Consider the following 20,840-nt stretch of genomic DNA (forward strand, 5'->3'; position numbering starts at 1 on the left):
ACAGAATTGGTTGTAATTTGGTACTTTGTGTCTCCAGAAGCCAAAAAATATTCCTACCAAAGTTGGGTAATATAGGTCGACGTTTTGGTATAGCCCCCATATAAGGCCCCATATAAAGTACGCGTCATTTTAATATATTTTGAATGTATTAGACCCATTTGACCACAGAATTGGTTGTAATTTGGTATTTTGTGTCTTCAGAGGCCAGAAAACATTCCTACCAAAGTTGGGTTATATAGGTCCACGTTTTGGTATAGCCCCTACCTAAGGGCCCTTATAAAGTACGCGTCATTTTAATATATTTTGAATGTATTAGACCCATCGGTTTTAAAGAATCGGTTTTAACTTTGTATTTTGTGTTTCCAGAGGCTAAGAAACATTTCTACCATAAAATGTTTATATAGGTCCACGTGTTGATTTTCGATATTTTGAACGTTTTAGCCTCATTATCACACCGAGATGGCTGAAATTTGGTATTTAGTCTTCTTTAGGCGTATAAAACTTTCCCCCAGAAATTTGTAGGTATAGGTCCACGCCATCATATAGCCCCCATAGAACGGTACCTTCCGAATTTCGGTATTTTGAAGGTTGTGGCCACATTAATCCACCGAAATGGCTGAAATTTGTGGTGGAGGGTATAAAAAGTTCGGCCCGACCGAACTTAACGCTTTTCTTACTTGTTTCTATTTTCTTGGTTCAAATATAACGCAACTTAGAAGGAGCCCTAAATTGTTTAGAGTTTTTAAGAGTTAAGAATGCGACTTAATAATAGTGCACAAAAGAAGACACCGACAGCTGGGTCGACCAAAATACATAATCTGTATATGTATGTATATATCGACGCCTCCAAACAATAGTATGCTAAGTCGACTTAGCATGTTTTCAAGTTCTTTACATTTTTATATTTAACGTCCTTTAACTTAAATTCTGTCAAATCGGACAATCCGAACAGAAGTTATAAACAAATATTGACTTAGCATAGTACTGAAGTTCAAAAAAATTTCACCACTTTGAGAGCTTGTCCTGCAAAACTCACTGTTCAGAATTAGCAAACTATTATTTGGAGGTGTCGAACGTCCTTTAACTTATATTCTGTCAAATTTTGGTAATGATCGGTCAATCCGAACAGAAGTTATAAACAAATATTGACTTAGCATAGTACTGAAATTCAAAAAAATTTCCACACTTTGAGAGCTTGCCCTGCAAAACTCACTTTTTAGACTTAGCATACTATTATTTGGAGGTGTCGATATATGTTGCTTAAAAGTGTCAAAAAACTATCATGAAATGGAAAAACACCTAACTAATATTTTTCTTTAGTTGTTATCTCTTTCTATTACTGTATAAACTATCGAGCAACAACAAAGCAATGTCCCTAACAATTTTTCCATCTTCACCCTGAATTTCAACAAGCAAAAACCATGGAATCTTCTCAAACCTATCAAGTATGAACACTATGTACCAAAGGTATCCGAGTTAAGCGGTCGCTGCTTATTAGGGTTATGACTTGTTGAAATTTTTTCTTAGAAATGATTTCCAGTAGTGAGAATGAATGAACTTTGTCCTTTTAATGCCTAAAATAACATTCATTCCATTTTATCATAAAAAAAGTTCCGCACAAATCACATGGAAATTTTTTTTTACATTCTATAAAATGAAAAAACAAATTCTCAAAAAATTATTTCCTTTTGCACAAATGAATGACCTTTTGCTTATTAATGAATAAAATTACTTTTATTCCATTTAAATATAAAAAAGGTCCGGCACAAACCGCGTTTAATTTTTATGATATATATTATGATATGATAAAGTTATATATAATATTAGATTATATATGTATATGTTATAAAACGATGATAAAATTAGTGAGAAACAAACGGTTGTCATTTTGGTTATGTCATACATTGTTTTCAGTGAAATATCAGCTTATAGTGACTTCGAAATACTGTCAAAAGTTTTGACGTAAGCTTTTTTATCGAATCACTTTTTAATGAAGATTTTATGCAATCTTAGGTAAAAACTCAACAAAATATCATACAGGGATACGAAGTTGCAAAAAAGTCATAACCCTACTGCTTATATGGTGGCTGTATGTACTTGAACCTAAGAGTATAGTGACGTAGTTAAGGCGAGACCAAGTTAGAAGCAAAGGAACGGACCTGATCTGATTCAACATGACGAAGTCCAGTGTCTATCCTTTTTCATGTCCCGTAGTCAGTGGATTCCTGAGGTGTTACCAGGAAAACTAAATCAATTTTACATAAACATCTTGATGAAATCAATTTTACAAACACATTCTGTGATCCTAAACACCACAAATAACAACGTGAAGGTTTATGACCGAGACACGAGTTCGAAGCGCACAGCCATTGAAATCACCGGGTGGTTCCATTATATGGGGTCCATACTAGGGCTATAACCAAAAAATACCACACCAGTACTCGTATCATATGCAGTATATTGTTCTGATAACGAAAACACGTGTTTTCATTCGATTCGGTGAAAAAGTTTCCGAACCGACTAAGATTTCTAAATGCCTTTTGAACAGTTATATAAAGAAAATGTTTGATTTTAGTTCTTTGAACATGTGCTTTGTTTATGTTATGTTATGTTGTTTATGTTAGTTGGCCCTCTACAGAACATTTGTCATATAAGCCGATCTAAGAAAAGAATTCCTCTATATTTGTCGCTTTACTTTTCCAATTTGACATACCGTGTTTTTCGATCTCGTCTTACACTTGTTTAACCCATCGAAGCCTTGGGCTTCCAGTTGTGCGTGCATGCATGCGCCTCGTACTTATACGCGTTTTTAACGGGCTCATCATCGCCGATTTTTATGACAGTGCTTAGCCAACGCAATTGTTAAAACTCGACACGATTAACTGTACCGATGTCGTTGTATATCAGGTATAGCTAGAGGTTCATACTACGTCGATATTTTCCTTTAACGCATATTTGCCCGTGAATCTTTCGAAGAATTTTTCTCTCAACTACACCAAACACTACATTATCTGCTTGCGCAAGTACCCAGGCTTCGGAACCATACATTAGGGCGGGTATTATTAGTGTGTTGTAGAGTGTTATTTTTGTTTTAGGAGCCAAAGTAGCATCTGTTGACCAATACTATCCTCCTTCTAATCCCACAACTGATCTTGTTTGCTGTGTTTATAGCGGTGCAGAGATAGACGAAGACTTTAACTACCTTAAAATTGTAGGAACCAACTTCCACAGTTTGTCCGAGTTGCCGGTCTTGTCGCCGTTTACTGCCAGACTCCTTTTAGCAAAATCTCCTTCGACCTTCATAAATGTTTCAGTTAATTCCTTTACTTATCGACCCATGATGTCTATATCATCATTTCTTTTGTCGTTTACAACTCGTATAACCTTTTCCAGCGGGATGTTGAAGAGTTCACATGAAAGGCTGTCTGTCTCCTTGTCTAAAACCGCACGACTGGAAAGCCATCGGCTCCTGCTGCTTTATTATTCTTCAGCCGGTTTAATGCTGTCTTTACCTCATCTGGGCTGGGCGGTACACATTCAATACCATCTTCGGGGATTGGATCTGTGATATCTTCGTCGTCTTTGCTAGTATTGGATACCGAAAGTTTGGAAAAATTCACTTTCCATATTCTGAGCACACTATCTGTATAAGTTACCAAATTACCTTCCTCTCTCGACAGCAATTTTCGTTTTGGCACATCTCGATTTTTCACACTGCCGCTTTTCCATTTCCATTGGGCCAGTAGATTGGAATATATTGTGGCTATCTGATGATGATTACAGCATACCGATATCCAAGTTCCGTGTTGTGTATTTATTTGTTACGTTTAATCGGGCAAGTTTCTTTGCTGTAACAAGACGGTGATCCGAGTCTGCACTCAACACGCTCGACGAATGTCTTCCATCTATCACAACGTGATCAAATTGATTTTTTGTCTGGAGACACCCAGGATCACTTATAAATGTCGTGATGCTTTAATCTGGTACTGCTAACTACCATGTTCAACGGCCCGGAAATGCACCATTCCTGCAATTCAATTGCAACGGTCTCCGCAATAAGGTCAGCAAAATTGTGGATTTTTTGAGTCGGAAAACATCATGGTCACCGCGATCCTGGAAACAAAGCTCACCCCACCTGTAGCTTGCAACGTTGTGATGGTTACAACGTTTTGCGGAAGGATCGCACAAGAAGCGGAGGAGGAGGACTTGCCTTCCTAATACATCAGTCTAGCAGTAAAGTGTGGTACTGTCGAGAAAGAGCTGCTTAATGTGTACATACCGCCGATGAATAGCTGTACCCGGCGTTATATACCCGATATTAGTTCGCTTTTAGGGGGCAATAACAATCTGGTGCTAGGGGACTTCAATGCTCATCATGAGCTTTGGAATTCTGACCTAGGCAATGGCCACAGGGCTGCGGCGCTGGCCGAGAAAATTGCTACCTCCACGTTTTGCACGGTGAATAAAGACGCTCCTATGAGTATTGGAGGAGATTGGCAAAGGTTCAGAGATTTAACCAATCACCGCTTTAGAGAGTTGTACATCCCCTCAGATCCTCGGGTAGCTAAGAGAACTTTCCGGGACGTCATCACTGCAGCACCCGCTCGCTACATACTTGTTGGTCGAATACCCGAAATGAGACGAACTTTCCCAGCAGAGGCGACGGGATTAGTAAATGAGCGTGATGAACTTCGTCGTACGAACCGTGAAGACCCGAAAGTTAGAAATCTTATTCTTGAAGTCAATAGATTAGTAGGCGAACATAAGCGGAAAAACTGGCTAGATCACCTGAAGCAATGCAACATTGGTACAGGATTAAGTAAATTGTGGGCAACGGTTTAATTCCTCTCGAATCCGGGAAAGAAGGATGACATAACGGCAGTTCATAGAGCACCCCGAGAGTGATAGGGCGAAGAGGAGTGTGCTGCGCTCCCCAAGGAGGAGTGGTATCTCCAGAACTGTTTAACATCTACCTCTCTGAAATTCCACACCATCCAGACGGCATAGAGATCGTAATGTTTGAGGATTATTGTATGATCTTGGCGTCGGGTCCTATCGTCGATGACATATGTGATAGGTTAAATGTCTACTTGGCTGACCTAGTGCTGTTCTTCCATTCGAGGAATATGAAAATATCCGCCGCTAAATCCACTACCACACTGTTCACCAATTGGCCGGCAGAAATGAGGCGTCCACTGAACATATTGTTCGATGGTGTACTAATTCCGACCATTAAATATCCCAAAATATTGGGGGTAACGTTCGATAGCTTGTTTAAGTCGTCCGCGCAAGCCAGAGCTATTTGCAATAAGATCAGAAGTAGGAACAAGGTCCTCAAGTCGCTGGCCGGCAGCACTTGAGGTGCTGACAAAGAAACCTTGTTAACCTCTTATAACCCAATAGGCCGGTCTGTGGTAAGCTATGCAGCGCCAGTGTGGTATGCAAATGTTAGTGCTTCGCAGTGGAAATAGATTCAAACCTGCCAGAATGCCGCCCTGAGAACTGTAACAGGTTGCCTCCCCATGACACCAGTGGACCATCTTCATGAGGAGAAAAAGGTTTTACCGGGGCATCAGCACAACAGGATGCTGTCGATGCAGTAACTGCTTGGGTGTTATCGCAGTGAGCATCCCTGTCACGATTTAATTGACAGGCTTCCCCCAGAGAACATGTCAGGAGACATTTTCTAAATGTATAAACGAGAACCTCTAGATCAACGAGCCTATCAGGCAGGCCTGGATAGCATTCACACATACATGGTTGCGCAGGCAGTACAGAGTTACAGTGTGAATACCATATTTGGAGACCACCCTCCATCCATCGCAGCAGAAGAACGCCAGCTGCCCAAGCAAACACGAGTGATTTTAGCTCAGTTAAGATCCTGACGATGCAGCCGCCTCAATTCGTATTGGGCCCGAATTGATGCCACGATACCCAACACATGCCCGGCATCTGAATTGGGATCTCACGACACACTGCATTTGTTTAGGTGCCCAGCTAAACCCACTCACCTGTCTCCTGATTCTCTATGAACGCAACCAGTCCAGGTTGCAGAATTCTTGAGTCTGGATACAGAGGAACCTGATAACTGAAATAATACACGAACGAACATAAATATATACGTTACTGTTGGCAATAAAATCGCCTAGAATAATTTTAATGTCATGAGCAGGCCAACGGGCATATGTTTCTTCTAAGCGCTCGTGAAATATGTATATCTTTGGTTTGTTCGTTCCTGTCTTCAGCGGGAACATGAGCGCAAATAAACCTGAAATTTGAAGAGTCCCCATACTTACTTTGTTATGCTCTTTTTGTACATTCCACCGTATAAAGGAGGGTATTAAGGTTGTGAAGCAGATCGGCACTTATCATATTTTAGTCGATTATAATGCTACTTTCGACAGGTACGTCAAATTATAATAATTGAATGTAATTCGACATTTCACATTTTCTGGGTAGTGGAAACCTTCTTACCAAAATTTGTGGACATGGGTATACGTTTCAGAATAGCTCTCATAAAACAAACCCCACATTTCAGTATTTTTAATTATTTTTGCCAACAAATCAACCGCAGTACAGGTCCACGTTTTACGATAGTCCCTATTTAACGTTACCGTTGTTTTTTTTTTCAATTTAACAAAATAATTGATTAAATACCCTAACAAAGATGGGTTTATGGCCTTTTCGGGGATTTTCTGTCCACATGAAATGCAAAATTATGGCATAGCCAAAAACATACATCATACGTGACCACTGTTCTTTTCTATTTATATTTATTACCTCTGTTGTCAAAACTTTTGTTTGACCTCCTCAACTTAAATGAAGAAACATTACAATTCCATTTTTGACTCATTTTACAATTGGTTTTGTTGGTGAACCAGCAAACTCTCAAGCGGGCAGCATCTGCACAGCAACCAATCAGCCCACTCAACCCCAACAATTTGAACGTCATTTAATATTCTGACATTTAAAATAGTTTGAATTGCACTTAATTGACCCAAAAATTACTTTCAACTTTCAAGTAGATAACTGATGGTTTGTTGAATAGTCGACTGAATGAATGAATGAATGAATGGCCGACCGGTAAGTTGGTTGTTGAAAATATCGGTCAACCACCGGAACAAAATAAAAACGCAATGAAATGTAATTTCTCCAAACAAAAGTTTCATGGGTTTTAATAAATTATTTTGTTGTTGTAATTGCATTACAATATATGCACAATAATAATAATTTCTTACAATAGCAGTGTTTTTATTTAGACCACAGATTTGTGCTTTTATAAAAGAATATTTATAGGAAATATTTTATTTATTATTTGAAAATTTTGCCTATTAGGCGAAGGTCATTTTTTATTAATTTTTTTAATTAATTTCTCGTTAGAGACGAGCTTACTGACCAAGATGCTTTTTGAAAAAGGAAAGCCGACGATACGAACCCACACAATCACCACTGTGTGACATGCATGTTTCGCCTTTGGTTTAGGAAGGCTCCTCAGACACATCGACTGTGGGGCGGCTTCGCTATCCTCTAACTTATTTCCTCTTTCAAATGCAAGTTGTTTTTTTACAAAGTGGAATTTTTTGTTCAAATCTTTGTATGGCTTTCATGACAAACGCTTAGCGTAGCCTTTGAAAGTTATGAGTTTGGTTCTGAACACTAACACGCCGTGACAACACTTTTTTCCATGTGTTTTTCAAGGAAATTTTGTGTCTGAGGAGCCTTCCTAAACCAAAGGCGAAACATGCATGTCACACAGTGGTGATTGTGTGGGTTCGTATCGTCGGCTTTCCTTTTTCAAAAAGCATCTTGGTCAGTAAGCTCGTCTCTAACGAGAAATTAATTAAAAAAATATTTTATTTAGTTTAGAATAAAACGTCTTTAAATACGAGTATATTCGACTCTATTTAAGGTTGAGGGTCTTATGACTAAGTAGGATATAAAAACGTTCATACCATAAACACTCATGTGAACCCCAGATCTCATTTCCCCCAAACATTGTACTTGTACAGCCTGATATTTATTAGGTCGAATATGGACTATAACTCCTTCTCAAAAAATAATCCAAAATCCCCGGGATGGCGTTAATTAACTGATATTTTCAGTTCTCATTAAATTTACTACTCCCCCCGTGCATTATGCGATAGCATTGTGATTAGGGGTTCGATTTTGTCGTTGGTAAGCTGTTTTTTTCTGCCAATATTTCTTGGATGAAAGCAGCGTATTTTCTCCATTACTTCTTTAATACTAGTTGTTACCCGAGGATCAACTCCATGTAAGGATCTCTTTGTTTCCCAATATTTAAACATGAGAAGTGCATGTTCAACGCTGTCTTCATTTTCGCAACAAAGTTCGCATGTTGAAGTATCTTTTATTTGGAACCTATGAAGATAGACACCTTAATTTCAATGCCCGCAAAAACGTAGAGTAGACGAAACCTACAGCCTCAAGCTATAAGGTGGAGTCAATTTCTGTTCCGAAGTCCAACCCAGAAGGGAATGAAGAAGAAGAAACTGCCCTTAAACGGCATCAGTAAAGGAGATCAATTGACAAAATGATCAGCATCTAAGCCCGACACAAACCCGAAAGGCAAAGGTAAAGCGGAAAGACAATCAGTTCTGGGAACTTCTACAGGCTGTAAAGATGTCAAGGTGTTTGGACCGACTAAAAATCCATCATCTTCTGAGAAGACGACAGCAAAATAAAACTGTGAAACGGGTTCGATCTTTCGCCCAAGAAGAAGAAGATAGTTTCTCAGGCATTCAACCCATCGACCTACTATGCAGCTGGCCTTAAACAGAAAGCCAATTAGAATAAGCCAGTAATGAGAAGGTAGCCACCTCCTCGGGAAAAGCCACCTTCAAGGACATGAACAAAGGCCCAAAAAAACCTTACGCCCAATGATGCCCGCTAACGACATTCAAATACGCTCCTACGATGATAAGAGGAGTTGCCACAGTTCGGCTTACATCACCATTGCGGCACCCTGTTTGATAAATGACATGTCCTGGCATCACATCATTTCTATTGACTACCTCACTATTATCGTCTCTGCTAACAGACCATCCGACTTCATAAACTCTGACTTTTCTAAACCATGGAAAAGCTGATGGGCAAGGGTTCAGAGAGTTTACAAATCGCAGCTTCAGATATCATATCCTGGGTTATCTGAGAGAATTTTCCGTGACATCACCGCTGCACCCGATCGCTACATACCTCCTGGTCGAATACCAGAAATCAGATCAAATTTCTCAGCAGAGGCTATGGGACTAGCATATGACCCTGATGAGCTTAGCCGTACGAACTCTGAAGACCCAAGAGTTTGGGAACTTATTCTTGAAGTCAACAGGCGATCATAGGCGAATAATGTGGATAGACCACCTGAAGTTGTTCAACATTGGTACAGAATTAAGTAACTTATGGGCAACGGTTAAATCACTCTCGAATCCGGGAAAGAAGAATTATAAAACGGCTATTAATTTCAACAGAAGAAATGCGTGTGTTATTTTAACCGGCAGGTAATAGAGCACTCCGAGAGTGATAGGTCGAAAAGGACGTACAATGTGCGATGTTGCAGACGTCTATCGAAACGCGATGCCTGTACGATCTTGGCGTCGGGTCCCATCGTCGATGACATATGTGATTGGTTAAATATCTATATATCTGACTTAGTGCGGTTCTTCCATCTGAGGAATATGAAAATATCCGCCTCTATATCCAGTGCCACACTGTTCACCACCTGAATGGTATAAATGAGGCCCCCGGGAACATATTGGTTGATGATGTCCTGAAATCCGACCACTTACTTCACCAAGATATTGGGTTAACGTTCGTTAGTTGTCTACGCAAGCCACAGCTTTTTGCGACAGAATCATAAGTAGAAACAAGTTTCTCAAGTCGGTGGCCGCCAGCATTTGGGGTGGTGACAAAGAAAGCTTGTTGGCATTTTGAAAAGCCATAGGCTGATCTGTTGCAATGCAATGCAACCTAGTGGAAGAATATTCAGACCTGCCAGAATGTCCATATGATGGCTGCAACAGGGTGCCTCCTCATGATGAGGAGACGAAGATTTTACAAGTACGTCAGCACAACAAGATGCTGTCGATGCAGTACCTGCATGGACATATATATCTTCTACGATCTAGAGGACAGGCTTGACCCACCCATTCACGTCAAGAGAGATCTTCGTGATGTAGTGAAAGAGATCCCAATTAATGTCACTATAACCAACACATGCCTTGTATTCGGATTAGGACCACATGCCACACTGCTTTTGTTTAGTTATCCAAACCCACTCTCCTGTCTCCTCATTCTTTATGGACGCAATCAGTCCAGTTCGTATAAGAACGAAAATATTTGTGTTACTACCACAACAACTACCTTATTGCAGCAAAGATATGTACCTGATTAAACGCAGCAAATAAAACATTGTTCCACAACATCCCATACGGGACAAGGGAGACTTCTCTCATATCAATGAGTGCACACCGATTCATATTTAGCTCAATGATATGGGACCTACTGTTTATCGCCGAGTCCGAACGGCGTGTCTTAAGACACCACTTATGGAGAAGTTTTTCAAGGCTGAAATACTCAGGAAATGTCGCCAACATTACTGAGGGGTATTTTGCCACCGTTGAAAAATGTTTGATGTTGCTTGGCCGGGGAATCGAACCCCCGACCTTCTGCGTGCAAGGCGGGCGTGCATACCATTGCACCACGGTGGCACCCAGGTTATGTAAAGAAAAATTTTCCAATGTTATGATACCCATTTACTTTTAGTCTTTAACTAGAAATGACAAGAAAACCAGCCGATTATGTAGCAAGACCTCAACGAACCGCAGGTTTACAGCCGAGCTGTTTAAGACGAGGCGACACTCTGGCATGGTGTATGCATTAGCTAGTTACCACCATCTGGTATGAGGAACGTGTACCCCATGTAAACGTCCTATGCCCCGTCTACAAGAAAGGAGATAAGGGCTTCTTTCTTCTATGGGACTATATAAAAACGTAGGCCTGTACTGACAAATTTCTTGGGAAAAGTTAGCCTCGACAAGGACCAAATTTCAGCCATTTCGGTGTGATCATGAGGACCTGAACTTACAAATTTCTGGGAAAAAGTTTTGTAGCCCCACTGAAGATTAAATACCATTTTCAGCCATTTCGATGTGATAATGAGGCTAAAACTAATAAAATGGCGAAAATCGGGAGGTACAGTTCCACGGGGGCTTTATCAAAACGTGGGCATGTACTGAAAAGTTTCTTGGGAAAAGTTGTGTAGCCCCAAAGAAGACTAAATACCAAATTTTAGCCATTTCGGTGTGATAATGAGGCTAAAACTAATAAAATATCGAAAATCGGGAGGTACCCTTCTACGAGGCTTTATCAAAACGTGAATCTATACCGACAAATATCGAAGGACAGATGGTTGTATCCGCTTAGAATTTTATTCTGACCATGAATATATATACATTCTAGGATCTCCGACGAATATTTCGACGTGTAACAAACAGAACGACAATGTTAATAATTATGGAGGATTTATCAGCGCATCTGTTATTTAAGTTTGCGTCAGCATAGAAGTGCAAAAAAAACACATCCAATATTAATTTTTCTTAATGAAATAATGCATCAACTGTTGCGAATAAGCAATACATTTCCGGTGAAAACTAATTCAAAAAGTTTTTTTTTCTGTCCAAAAATGAAACGACGGAAATGGAAGTTAGCAAAATGCATTTACAAAATATTTTCAATAAATAAATAAAACTTAACTAAAATGTAGGTCAGTAACTCAAATGTCGTATGATTTAGTCAATGACTACGGGACTCACTCAACGAAGGCGAAGGTGGCTAGACCACCTGAAGTAATGCAACATTGAGGCAACGGTTAAATTATTCTCGAAACCGTGAAGAAGGATGACAGAACGGTTGTTACTTTTAAGGGCCGGCAGTTCATAGAGCACCCCTAGAGTGATAGGACGAAGAGGAGTGTGCTACGCCGTATAAAAAGAGCCCTCCCAGCCGAGGAGATACCACCACAATTTACGATGGGCGATGTTGCAGATTCCATCCTAAACGTGAAGTCATACAAAGCGGTGAGCCCACATAAAATATCGATGGTAATGCCTTAGCAACTGGATGAACCCGAAGTTGAGCATTTAACAATTGTCCTCCTATCGTTAGCCACCCATTCTGTACCAGATGCCTGGAAAGTAGGCAGTGTGGTTCGCAACTGAAGCCTGGCAAGGATACCAGCTGAGAAGAATCGTACTGGCCGATTTCACTCCTGTCACCAGTAGCAAAGATCCCAGTGGCACTACTCCTCCCCACGATGAGAAGCTATTTTCCAGTTGGCCAATATCAACATGGATTTCGGAAAATGCCTCGTACTACAACAGCATGTAAGTAGAGGACTGAACCGGAACAGCGACCGAACAGTCATGGTGGCTCTTGACCTATCGAAGGCCTTCGATGCCTTCAACCATGTCAAGCTGTTCAAGAGAAGACGACTATCCAACCGTGTTTGAAACATTGGGCCTCCGGACCTGTTTAACCTCCACCTTAGAGATTGTAATATATGTGGATGATTGAACGATCTTGGCGTCGGATACTATCGTCGATGACATCTACCTAGAGCAGTTCTTCCACCTGAGGAATATGCAAATATCCGCCACTAAATCCACTGCCAACATATTGGTTGATGGTGTACTGGGGCTCAATTTTGTTTCTATGAAAATGTGAAATGAAAACTTTTATAAAGGAGAAAACTGTCAAATGAAAAAAATTGTAAAGGAAATATTTTTCATTTCAAATTTTCAAAAAAACAAGAATCCAGCCGCTGATTCCGACCACTAACTACCCCAAAATATTGGGTGTAACGTTTGATAGCATGTTTAAGTCGTAAGTAGGAATAAAGGCCTCGACACATAAGAAGCATGGCATTCTTGCTTAAGTCATATCTGGTAAATGACTAAAGACCAAGTTCGACCAAATTCAAATGTGATTCTGAAATCTTTTTACTAGGTCGAACTTGGTCTTTAGTCTTTTATCAGATATGACTTCAGCAAGAATGCCATGCTTCTTATGTGTCGAGGAATTAAAGGCCTGCGTACATAAGCTACCTCGCCTGTTTACCTTGCTTTCCTGCTTCATTTCTGACATAATAAAAATAAAAGAATAAAGAAGGCCGAGGAAATTTCGAACTGGGTTGCCCTTTTCTTTTTTATTCTTTTATCAGAAGTAAGCAAGGTAAGCAGGCAAGGCAGCTTATGTACGCAGGCCTTAAGGTCCTCAAGTCGTTGGCCGGCAATACTTGCGGTGCTGTCAAAGAAAACTTGTGTACCTCTTACAAAGCAATAGGACGATCTGTGGTACGCTATGCGGCGCCAGCGAGGTATGCAAATGTAAAGGCCTGGGTACATACACAGAAAAAAAATTTACTGTATTATAGGAATAGAGTTCATAAAGTCTTGCCAAAGTTAAAATTTCTGCATTTCAAGAACGCCTCATAAAGCAAAAAAATACTGGTTTCTTCTGAGAGATTGATTGCAATGTAGTTTTTTGGTTTGTTAGTTACCCAGCTAACAATTTTTTCCGAGGGCTCTGATATCAGATTTTTTCTGAGATTTTCTGATTTTTTTTTAGAAATGTTGCCGATTTCTCTAATATTTTCCTAGAAATTGGACCGATTTTCTATAAGTTTATTTTAAGAATCTCTGCACATTTTCTAAAGAATCTTAAGAATCGTCATTCCGAATTCGTTCCGATTTCTAATGGATTTTCTAAGGAATTTTTTTTTCGGTTAATGTCGAAGAACAAAATGACTGGTCATAAAATTCGCATATACAATTTTACAATTTTTTTTAATATAAATGCAACATATAATTATTCAAGCTAGTGTTGATAGCTCCAACATACTTCTGCACATTGTTCTACTGTTAATAATAAAATGATAACAACAGGCAAAATCATTAGAAAGTTTGAAATTATAATCTTCCATAAATAGTACATTAAAAAAAATTGTCTCTGAGTGGGGTTTGTTCAGTACAGTACGACACGTGTTGTGTCAATATCAAAGGCTTCAGCGTCAGAATTGTTTCCGATTTTTCAGAAAAGCTGAACTTTTCTCCGAATTTTTCCCGAATTTCCTTCCGAATTCGGACGGATTTTCTTAAGAAAATCTAAATTTTTCATCGAATTTTCCAGAATTTTCCAAGAATTTACTTCCGAATTCGGACCGAATTCGTTGCGAAACTCTAATATTTTTTAAGAATTTCCTTAGAAAATTCTTTCCGAATTCGGTGACCACGTCCATACAACTTTCGTACCGAATTCGATACGAATTCGGCATCAGAATCGGATATTTGTTCAAAAATTCAAAAATGTTAGCTGGGTAACTAACAAAAATTGTTGCGGCAGTGGTAGTTGTTGGGTGTGTGGTGGCAGTGGTAGCTACCACTATTTATGGAAGATTATAATTTCAAACTTTCTAATGATTTTGCCTGTTGTTATCATTTTATTATTAACATTTATATTAAAAAAATTGTAAAACTGTATATGCGAATTTTATAACCAGTCATTTTGTTCTTCGACATCAACCGAAAAAAATTTTCTTAGAAAATCCATTAGAAATCGGTACGAATTCGGAATGACGATTCTTAAGATTCTTTAGAATATGTGCAGAGATTCTTAAAATAAACTTATAGAAAATCGGTCCAATTTCTAGGAAAATATTAGAGAAATCGGCCACATTTCGAAAAAAAAATTAGAAAATCTCAGAAAAAATCTGATATCAGAGCCCTCGGAAAAATTTGTTAGCTGGGAGTTGTCGGGTGTGTGGTGGCAGTGGTAGTTGTTGTGTTTGTGCGTGGTTTGTTGATAAAGTCTCAATGTGGTGGTGAGACGATGGTGGGGGTTGTGTCGTGGTTTTTGGATGGTGGGACGATGAGACCATACAAAAGAAAACGAGAACAAAGTAGAGAGCATTTACCAAACAAGAGAGAAAATATGAGAGAATATAGGGAAAATTAAGAAAGTGATTTTGCATCTCATGAAAATCTTACATACTTTTGAAAAAACTAGTGGCTTTCGGGTGGATATAAGAAAGTGCACATGTATCTTATGTGAGGTACCTGTACAGTATGAAAATACTACATCACGAACGAAAATATGTACAAATTCTTGAAATATTTTTTTTCTGTGTAAGCTGCCTCGCCTGCTTACCTTGCTCACCCCCCGTTTACACATGCAAGTGGCAGTTCGAAAAACACAAATACACTCACACATATTCATTGCCACACCAACTAACGATCTCACTGCCGACAAAATTTTCTTGTCAGTAATCAATGTAAGTGCTTTGAAAGTAACTTCAATTTTTTTTCCGAACGTCTACACATGCAAGTGTCAGTTCGAAAAAATTGAAGTTTCGACTATAATATGTATACACAACTGTCTGTAAGTTACTTGCATGTGTAATCATTGGGTTACTTCTAATAAAAGAATAAAAAAGAAAAGGGCAACCCAGTTCGAAATTTCCTCGGCCTTCTTTATTCTTTTATTTTTATTATGTCAAAAATGAAGCAGGAAAGCAAGGCAATCAGTCAGAGCAGCTTATGTACGCAGGCCTTATCTGCTTCATTTCTGACGTAATAAATATAAACAAGTAAGAAAAGCGTTAAGTTCGATCGGGCCGACCTTTTAATACCCTCCACCATAAATTTCAGCCATTTCGGTGGATTAATGTGGCCACAACCTTCAAAATACCGAAATGCGGAAGGTACCGTTCTATGGGGGCTATATGATGGCGTGGACCTATACCTACAAATTTTATACGCCTAAAGAAGACTAAATACCAAATTTCAGCCATCTCGGTGTGATAATGAGGCCAAAACTTTCAAAATATCGAAAATCGGGAGATATCGTATTATGGGGGCTATATCAACACGTGGACTTATATAAACATTTTATGGTAGAAATGTTTCTTAGCCTCTGGAAACACAAAATACGAAGTTACAACCAATTCTTTGGTCAAATGGGTCTAATACTTTCAAAATATATTAAAATGACGCGTACTTTGTAAGGGGCCTTATGTGGGGGCTATACCAAAACGTGGACCTATATAACCCAACTTTGGTACGAATGTTTTCTGGCCTCTGGAGACACAAAATACCAAATTACAACCAATTCTGTGGTCAAATGGGTCTATTACATTCAAAATATATTAAAATTACGCGTACTTTATATGGGGCCTTATATGGGGGCTATACCAAAACGTGGACCTAAAAATTCCTTAAAACGACGACGCGTCACGCGTCATTTTGTATGGGGGCTATACGAAAGCGTGGACCTACATAGCCCGCATTCAATACCAGAAGTCCTACGAACATATAATACATTTTCCCAAAATTTTATCAACCTACGTCAATCCGTTCGGACGCTAGAGTGATTTCAACAGACGGACGGACAAGTCTATATCGATGTAGAATTGCACGCTGATCAAGAATATATATACTTTGTGGGGTCTACAATGATTATTTCGAGTAGTTACAAACGTAGTGACAAACTTAATATATACCCCCATTCTATGGTGGAGGGTATAAAAAGGACATTTTCTCGGCAGTGAGGTTGATAGGTGGTGTGGCATTTAATATGTTGAGTTGATTGGTATTTTTCGAACTGCCACTTGCATGTGTAAACGAAGGTAAAGAAATAAAGGCCTGGGTACATAAGCTGCTTTGCCTGGCTGCCTTGCTTTCCTGCTTCATTTTTGACATAATAAAAATAAAAGAATAAAGGAGGCCGAGCAAATTTCGAACTGGGTTGCCCTTTTCTTTTTATTCTTTTATCAGAAGCAAGTAAGGCAACCAGGCAAGGCAGCTTATGTACGTAGGCCTTAAAGGACAACCTAGTTCGAAATTGGCTCGGCCTGGATATTCTCCTTTTCTTCTTTACTTCCGTTTACACATGCAAGTGGCAGTTCGAAAAATACCAATGTACTCAACATATTAACTACCACACCAACTATCAACCTCACTGCCGAGAAAATGTCCCTGTCAGTAACCAATGCAAATGCTTTGAAAGTAACTTAATTTTTTCCGAACGTTTGCACATGCCAGTGTCAGTTCGAAAAAACTGAAGTTTCGACTATAATATGGATACACAACTATCTGCAAGTAACTTGCAAATGTAATCGGGGGGTAACCCGATAATTACAAATGCAAGTAACTTTCAGACAGTTGTGTATGCATATTATAGTCGAAACTTAATTTTTTTCGAACTGAAACCTGCATGTGTAAACGTTCAGAAGAGAATTGAAATTATTTACAAAGCACTTGCATTGGTTACTGACAGGGACATTTTCTAGGCAGTGAGGTTGACAGTCGGTGTGTCAGTAAACATGACACAAATTGCATATATCATTATAACAATTCTGACAAGAAGCGGGCATACGTGTAGGGTTTAATTTTAATTGTTTTTTTCAATCCTGAAGCTGGATTCTGATTCTATGAAAATTTTAAATGAAAATTATTTTTTTTTTCAAAATAGTCTGGCTTAATCCCATTGTTGTTGTGTTTATATATTTGGTCTGTTCCAGTACTGCAAGAATCTACTAATTTTTAATATTTTTTTCGATAACATAAAGGAAAAAATGTTATCGTAGTACAAAATAGTAGCCTCTTGCAGGTTCTGGAACAGAGCATTTAAAACAACTAATTTATTAGTGGAGAAAATTTGGCATTGTTCGCCAAGGGGTAAGGCAGGGAACACTATTTCGATCCTCGCCACAGGATCTCACCAGTTCCCATGTTTCTTGTTTGTGGACATTCTCCACCGAAGTTATTTAACTTCTTCAACAAAAAACTTGTTATACCCATGGTTTAATAATAAAGGTTAGCTAAAGCTTCCTATCAATTTAAATTTTTTCTTTCGACTGTTCCTAAAACATCAAAACAATATACACAATCTTTGTATGTGTGTGTGATGTTTGAATAATATGCCAACAATTTTAAAAACAATCGAATTCAATGATTTTCAGAATTGTTTTTAGAGCATTTGTATGGAAGAAATCCTTCAGCTTATTATTGAAACAAACATTTTATCATATCCACAACTCGATTATGTGTAGAAATCTTGGCCTTTCATACATTTTTCGCGTTTTTAATAAAATGTTCAAAATTGGTATTTTGTAAACAAACCCACTTGTTGCCTTTTGTTTACTAATTTTGAAGTTTTATGAATTCAGGAAAAACTAGGATTCTATAGATTTTTTCATTTAAATCTACCTCTTTACTTATACCATGGTTATACCCATCAATCGTCAGCTCGAAGTAAAAAGGCGAACAAAGAAAAAACGTCAATGAGAAGTTTTTCTTTGGCAACCTCACACAACCCAAACGAAAATTGGAACAGCTTTTATAATAAAACAACGCCGCCAATCTTCCGAAAAAATATTTTCTTTATAGAATTTTTTATTTATTTCCTTAACCCTGGGTTTACACATGACAGGACAGTTGAGTTCATGTATTGATAGTCAAAAACCCAAAACTTGCCGCTGTGACGTAGACGTCCAGACAACTGAAAAAGAATTGTAAAATTATGAATGAAAATCATCGATTTCTTTTTATTCCGTTCACATATTTTGTTTTTCTTCATGTTCTTTTGTTTTCAACATATTTCAATTACTATCTCACTTATTTTTACAAAAATTTGTTAACCCGACTGTCTATGAACAAATGATGGACAGCTGGAAGACAGCCGACAAATGTATATATGTATGTGTTAGTAAATCAGAGTTGTGTTTGAAGACAAACTGTCTGGTATAAACGCCTAGTAATAAATGTTTTCATTTAAAATTTTCATAGAACAAGAATTGAGCCCCAATTCTTCCTTAGTCCATATTTACATTAGGCAATTTTCCTTGTGGCAATTTTCAATTTGATGGAGAGAGGGGTGAGGCATTTGGCGACCCTTTGCCTCTCAACACCCGCTCTCACCTACAAACTGGCAATTGCCACAAGGAAAATTGCCTAATGTAAATATGGACTTTCCGATAACATAAAGGAAAAAATGTTATCGTAGTAAAAAATAGAAACTAATATTTTTTTCCAGGTTCTGGAACAGAGCAATAGAGTCATCACCCAATTTGGTAACTCTAGGCTCTATTTTTCTCTCTGACAAAACTTTGACACAGTTTGTAATTCAACAAAAAATATGTAAAATGGAACAGTCATTTTATATAACTGAAGCTACAGTCGAAGATTTTGAGAAGATTACTAAATTGCTGAGCGCTGGAAAAGTTCGTTATTTCGGGGCATCGAAACGTAAAATACGTTCAGCACAGGCATTCTTTCAGAACTATGTTACTCATCGTTTTCTCGTGGAAGTTATTAACAAGGAACAACAACGCATTATTATTGGTTATGCCGAAGTAAACAATTCACCGTATATACCAGCATTGCCTGAAGATTGTTGGGAGACTTGGCTGCGTCATCATTATTGTCCACAATTACCTCTCAGCCAGGGAAATACTTTTTTCTTTAATAACTTTATTTATCACAAGGATTACAATCCTCAGCTGGTACAAATGGTGTTGTGTGAAATATTTCAGCGGGAAAATAAAATACGTTATATTATAGCGGTGCAATGTCCGGAATATGGGTTTAAATATGAAAAGGGTTGGTTCTTCAATTTTTCAAAAAAACAAATGAAGCTAACATTCGTTCATTGGTTATTTTTTCAGATTATCCCAATTACTATTGTCTGGAGCAATTTTCAAGTATTTATTATCCAAAAAGTTTTAGTGCAATATCCTGTCCAAATACCCAACAAATTTATGTGATACGTCGTGACGAAGTCATACCAAAAATGCGCTATCGCCGTGCCTTGTAGGGGCGTTCTAATGACATTTTGAAAATTATTGTTAATGGCCGTTTTTCTTTGTAGGCCCGAAGACAATGATGACATTGTGGAATTGGTAGATCGTGATCGACCAGATGTCAAACATCAATTGGGCGAATATTATATAGCCGAGGAGCTTTTATCGGAGACTTCCAATAGCGTTCTAGTGATAACAGAGGTATGTGGTGAGGACTTACATGTTCGTCGTATGTCTTTTTCAGATATCTGGTTCTTCCTCCTCGACATCGACTGCTGTGTCAATAAAGAACCGTGAGAGAGGTGAGTGGACATAGCTGGGCAGTTAAACAGATGCACCTGTCAATTCGGGCCCAACACGAATTTAGGATCTTAACTAGTCTAAAACCCTTCGTCTTTGATGGCTGCTGACGTTCTTCTGCTTCTGATGGATGGGTGTGATCTCCGAGTACTGCAATCCACTATACATTTGAACTGCAAACGCAACTGCATCAATGTGAATGATATTCATGCCCTGTCTGGTAGGCTCGTTGATCTAGAGGTATAATGAAGATCTCTCCTGACGTGCCTGCGTAGGAAAAGGATACTCACGGCTTGTGGCAAGGATACTCACGGCGATAACACGCAAGCAGATACAGGTTAAAATCTGTCCTCATGAAGATGGTCCACTGGTCATGAGGTGGCACCCTGTTGTAGTCCTCAGGGAGCATTACTGCAGATTTTAATCACTGTGTAGCGCTAACATTAGCATACCACACTGGTGCCGCATAGCTTATCACAGACCAGCCGATTGCTTTATAAGAGCCCAACAAGGTTTCTTTTTCAGCAACCCAAGTGATGTCGGCCAGCGACTTTAGGAACTAGTTTAACATATGATCTTAAACATGCTATCGAACGCTATATACAATATCTTGGGTTAGTTAGCGGTAAGAATCGGAAAATCATCGGTCAAATTGTTCAGGGAGAGCCTC

At 38.7% G+C, this 20,840-nt stretch overlaps 1 protein-coding gene across 1 annotated transcript in view; it reads left to right on the forward strand.

Moving 5' to 3' along the window:
* The first annotated feature begins 12,253 nt into the window (after positions 1-12,253).
* LOC141406636 (cilia- and flagella-associated protein 61-like) overlaps positions 12,254-20,840 on the forward strand; it is a 46,115-nt gene continuing 37,528 nt past the window's right edge. The window contains exons 1-4 of the mRNA XM_073992468.1: positions 12,254-12,398; positions 19,105-19,670; positions 19,736-19,880; positions 19,939-20,071. Coding sequence (XP_073848569.1) covers positions 12,397-12,398; positions 19,105-19,670; positions 19,736-19,880; positions 19,939-20,071 — 846 coding nt within the window. The 5' untranslated portion in view covers positions 12,254-12,396. The remainder of the gene's footprint in view (positions 12,399-19,104; positions 19,671-19,735; positions 19,881-19,938; positions 20,072-20,840) is intronic.

The sequence above is a fragment of the Musca autumnalis genome, unplaced genomic scaffold, assembly GCF_047663935.1.
Source record: "Musca autumnalis isolate F117 unplaced genomic scaffold, ASM4766393v1 scaffold_5, whole genome shotgun sequence".
Classification (NCBI taxonomy): Eukaryota; Metazoa; Arthropoda; class Insecta; order Diptera; family Muscidae; genus Musca; species Musca autumnalis.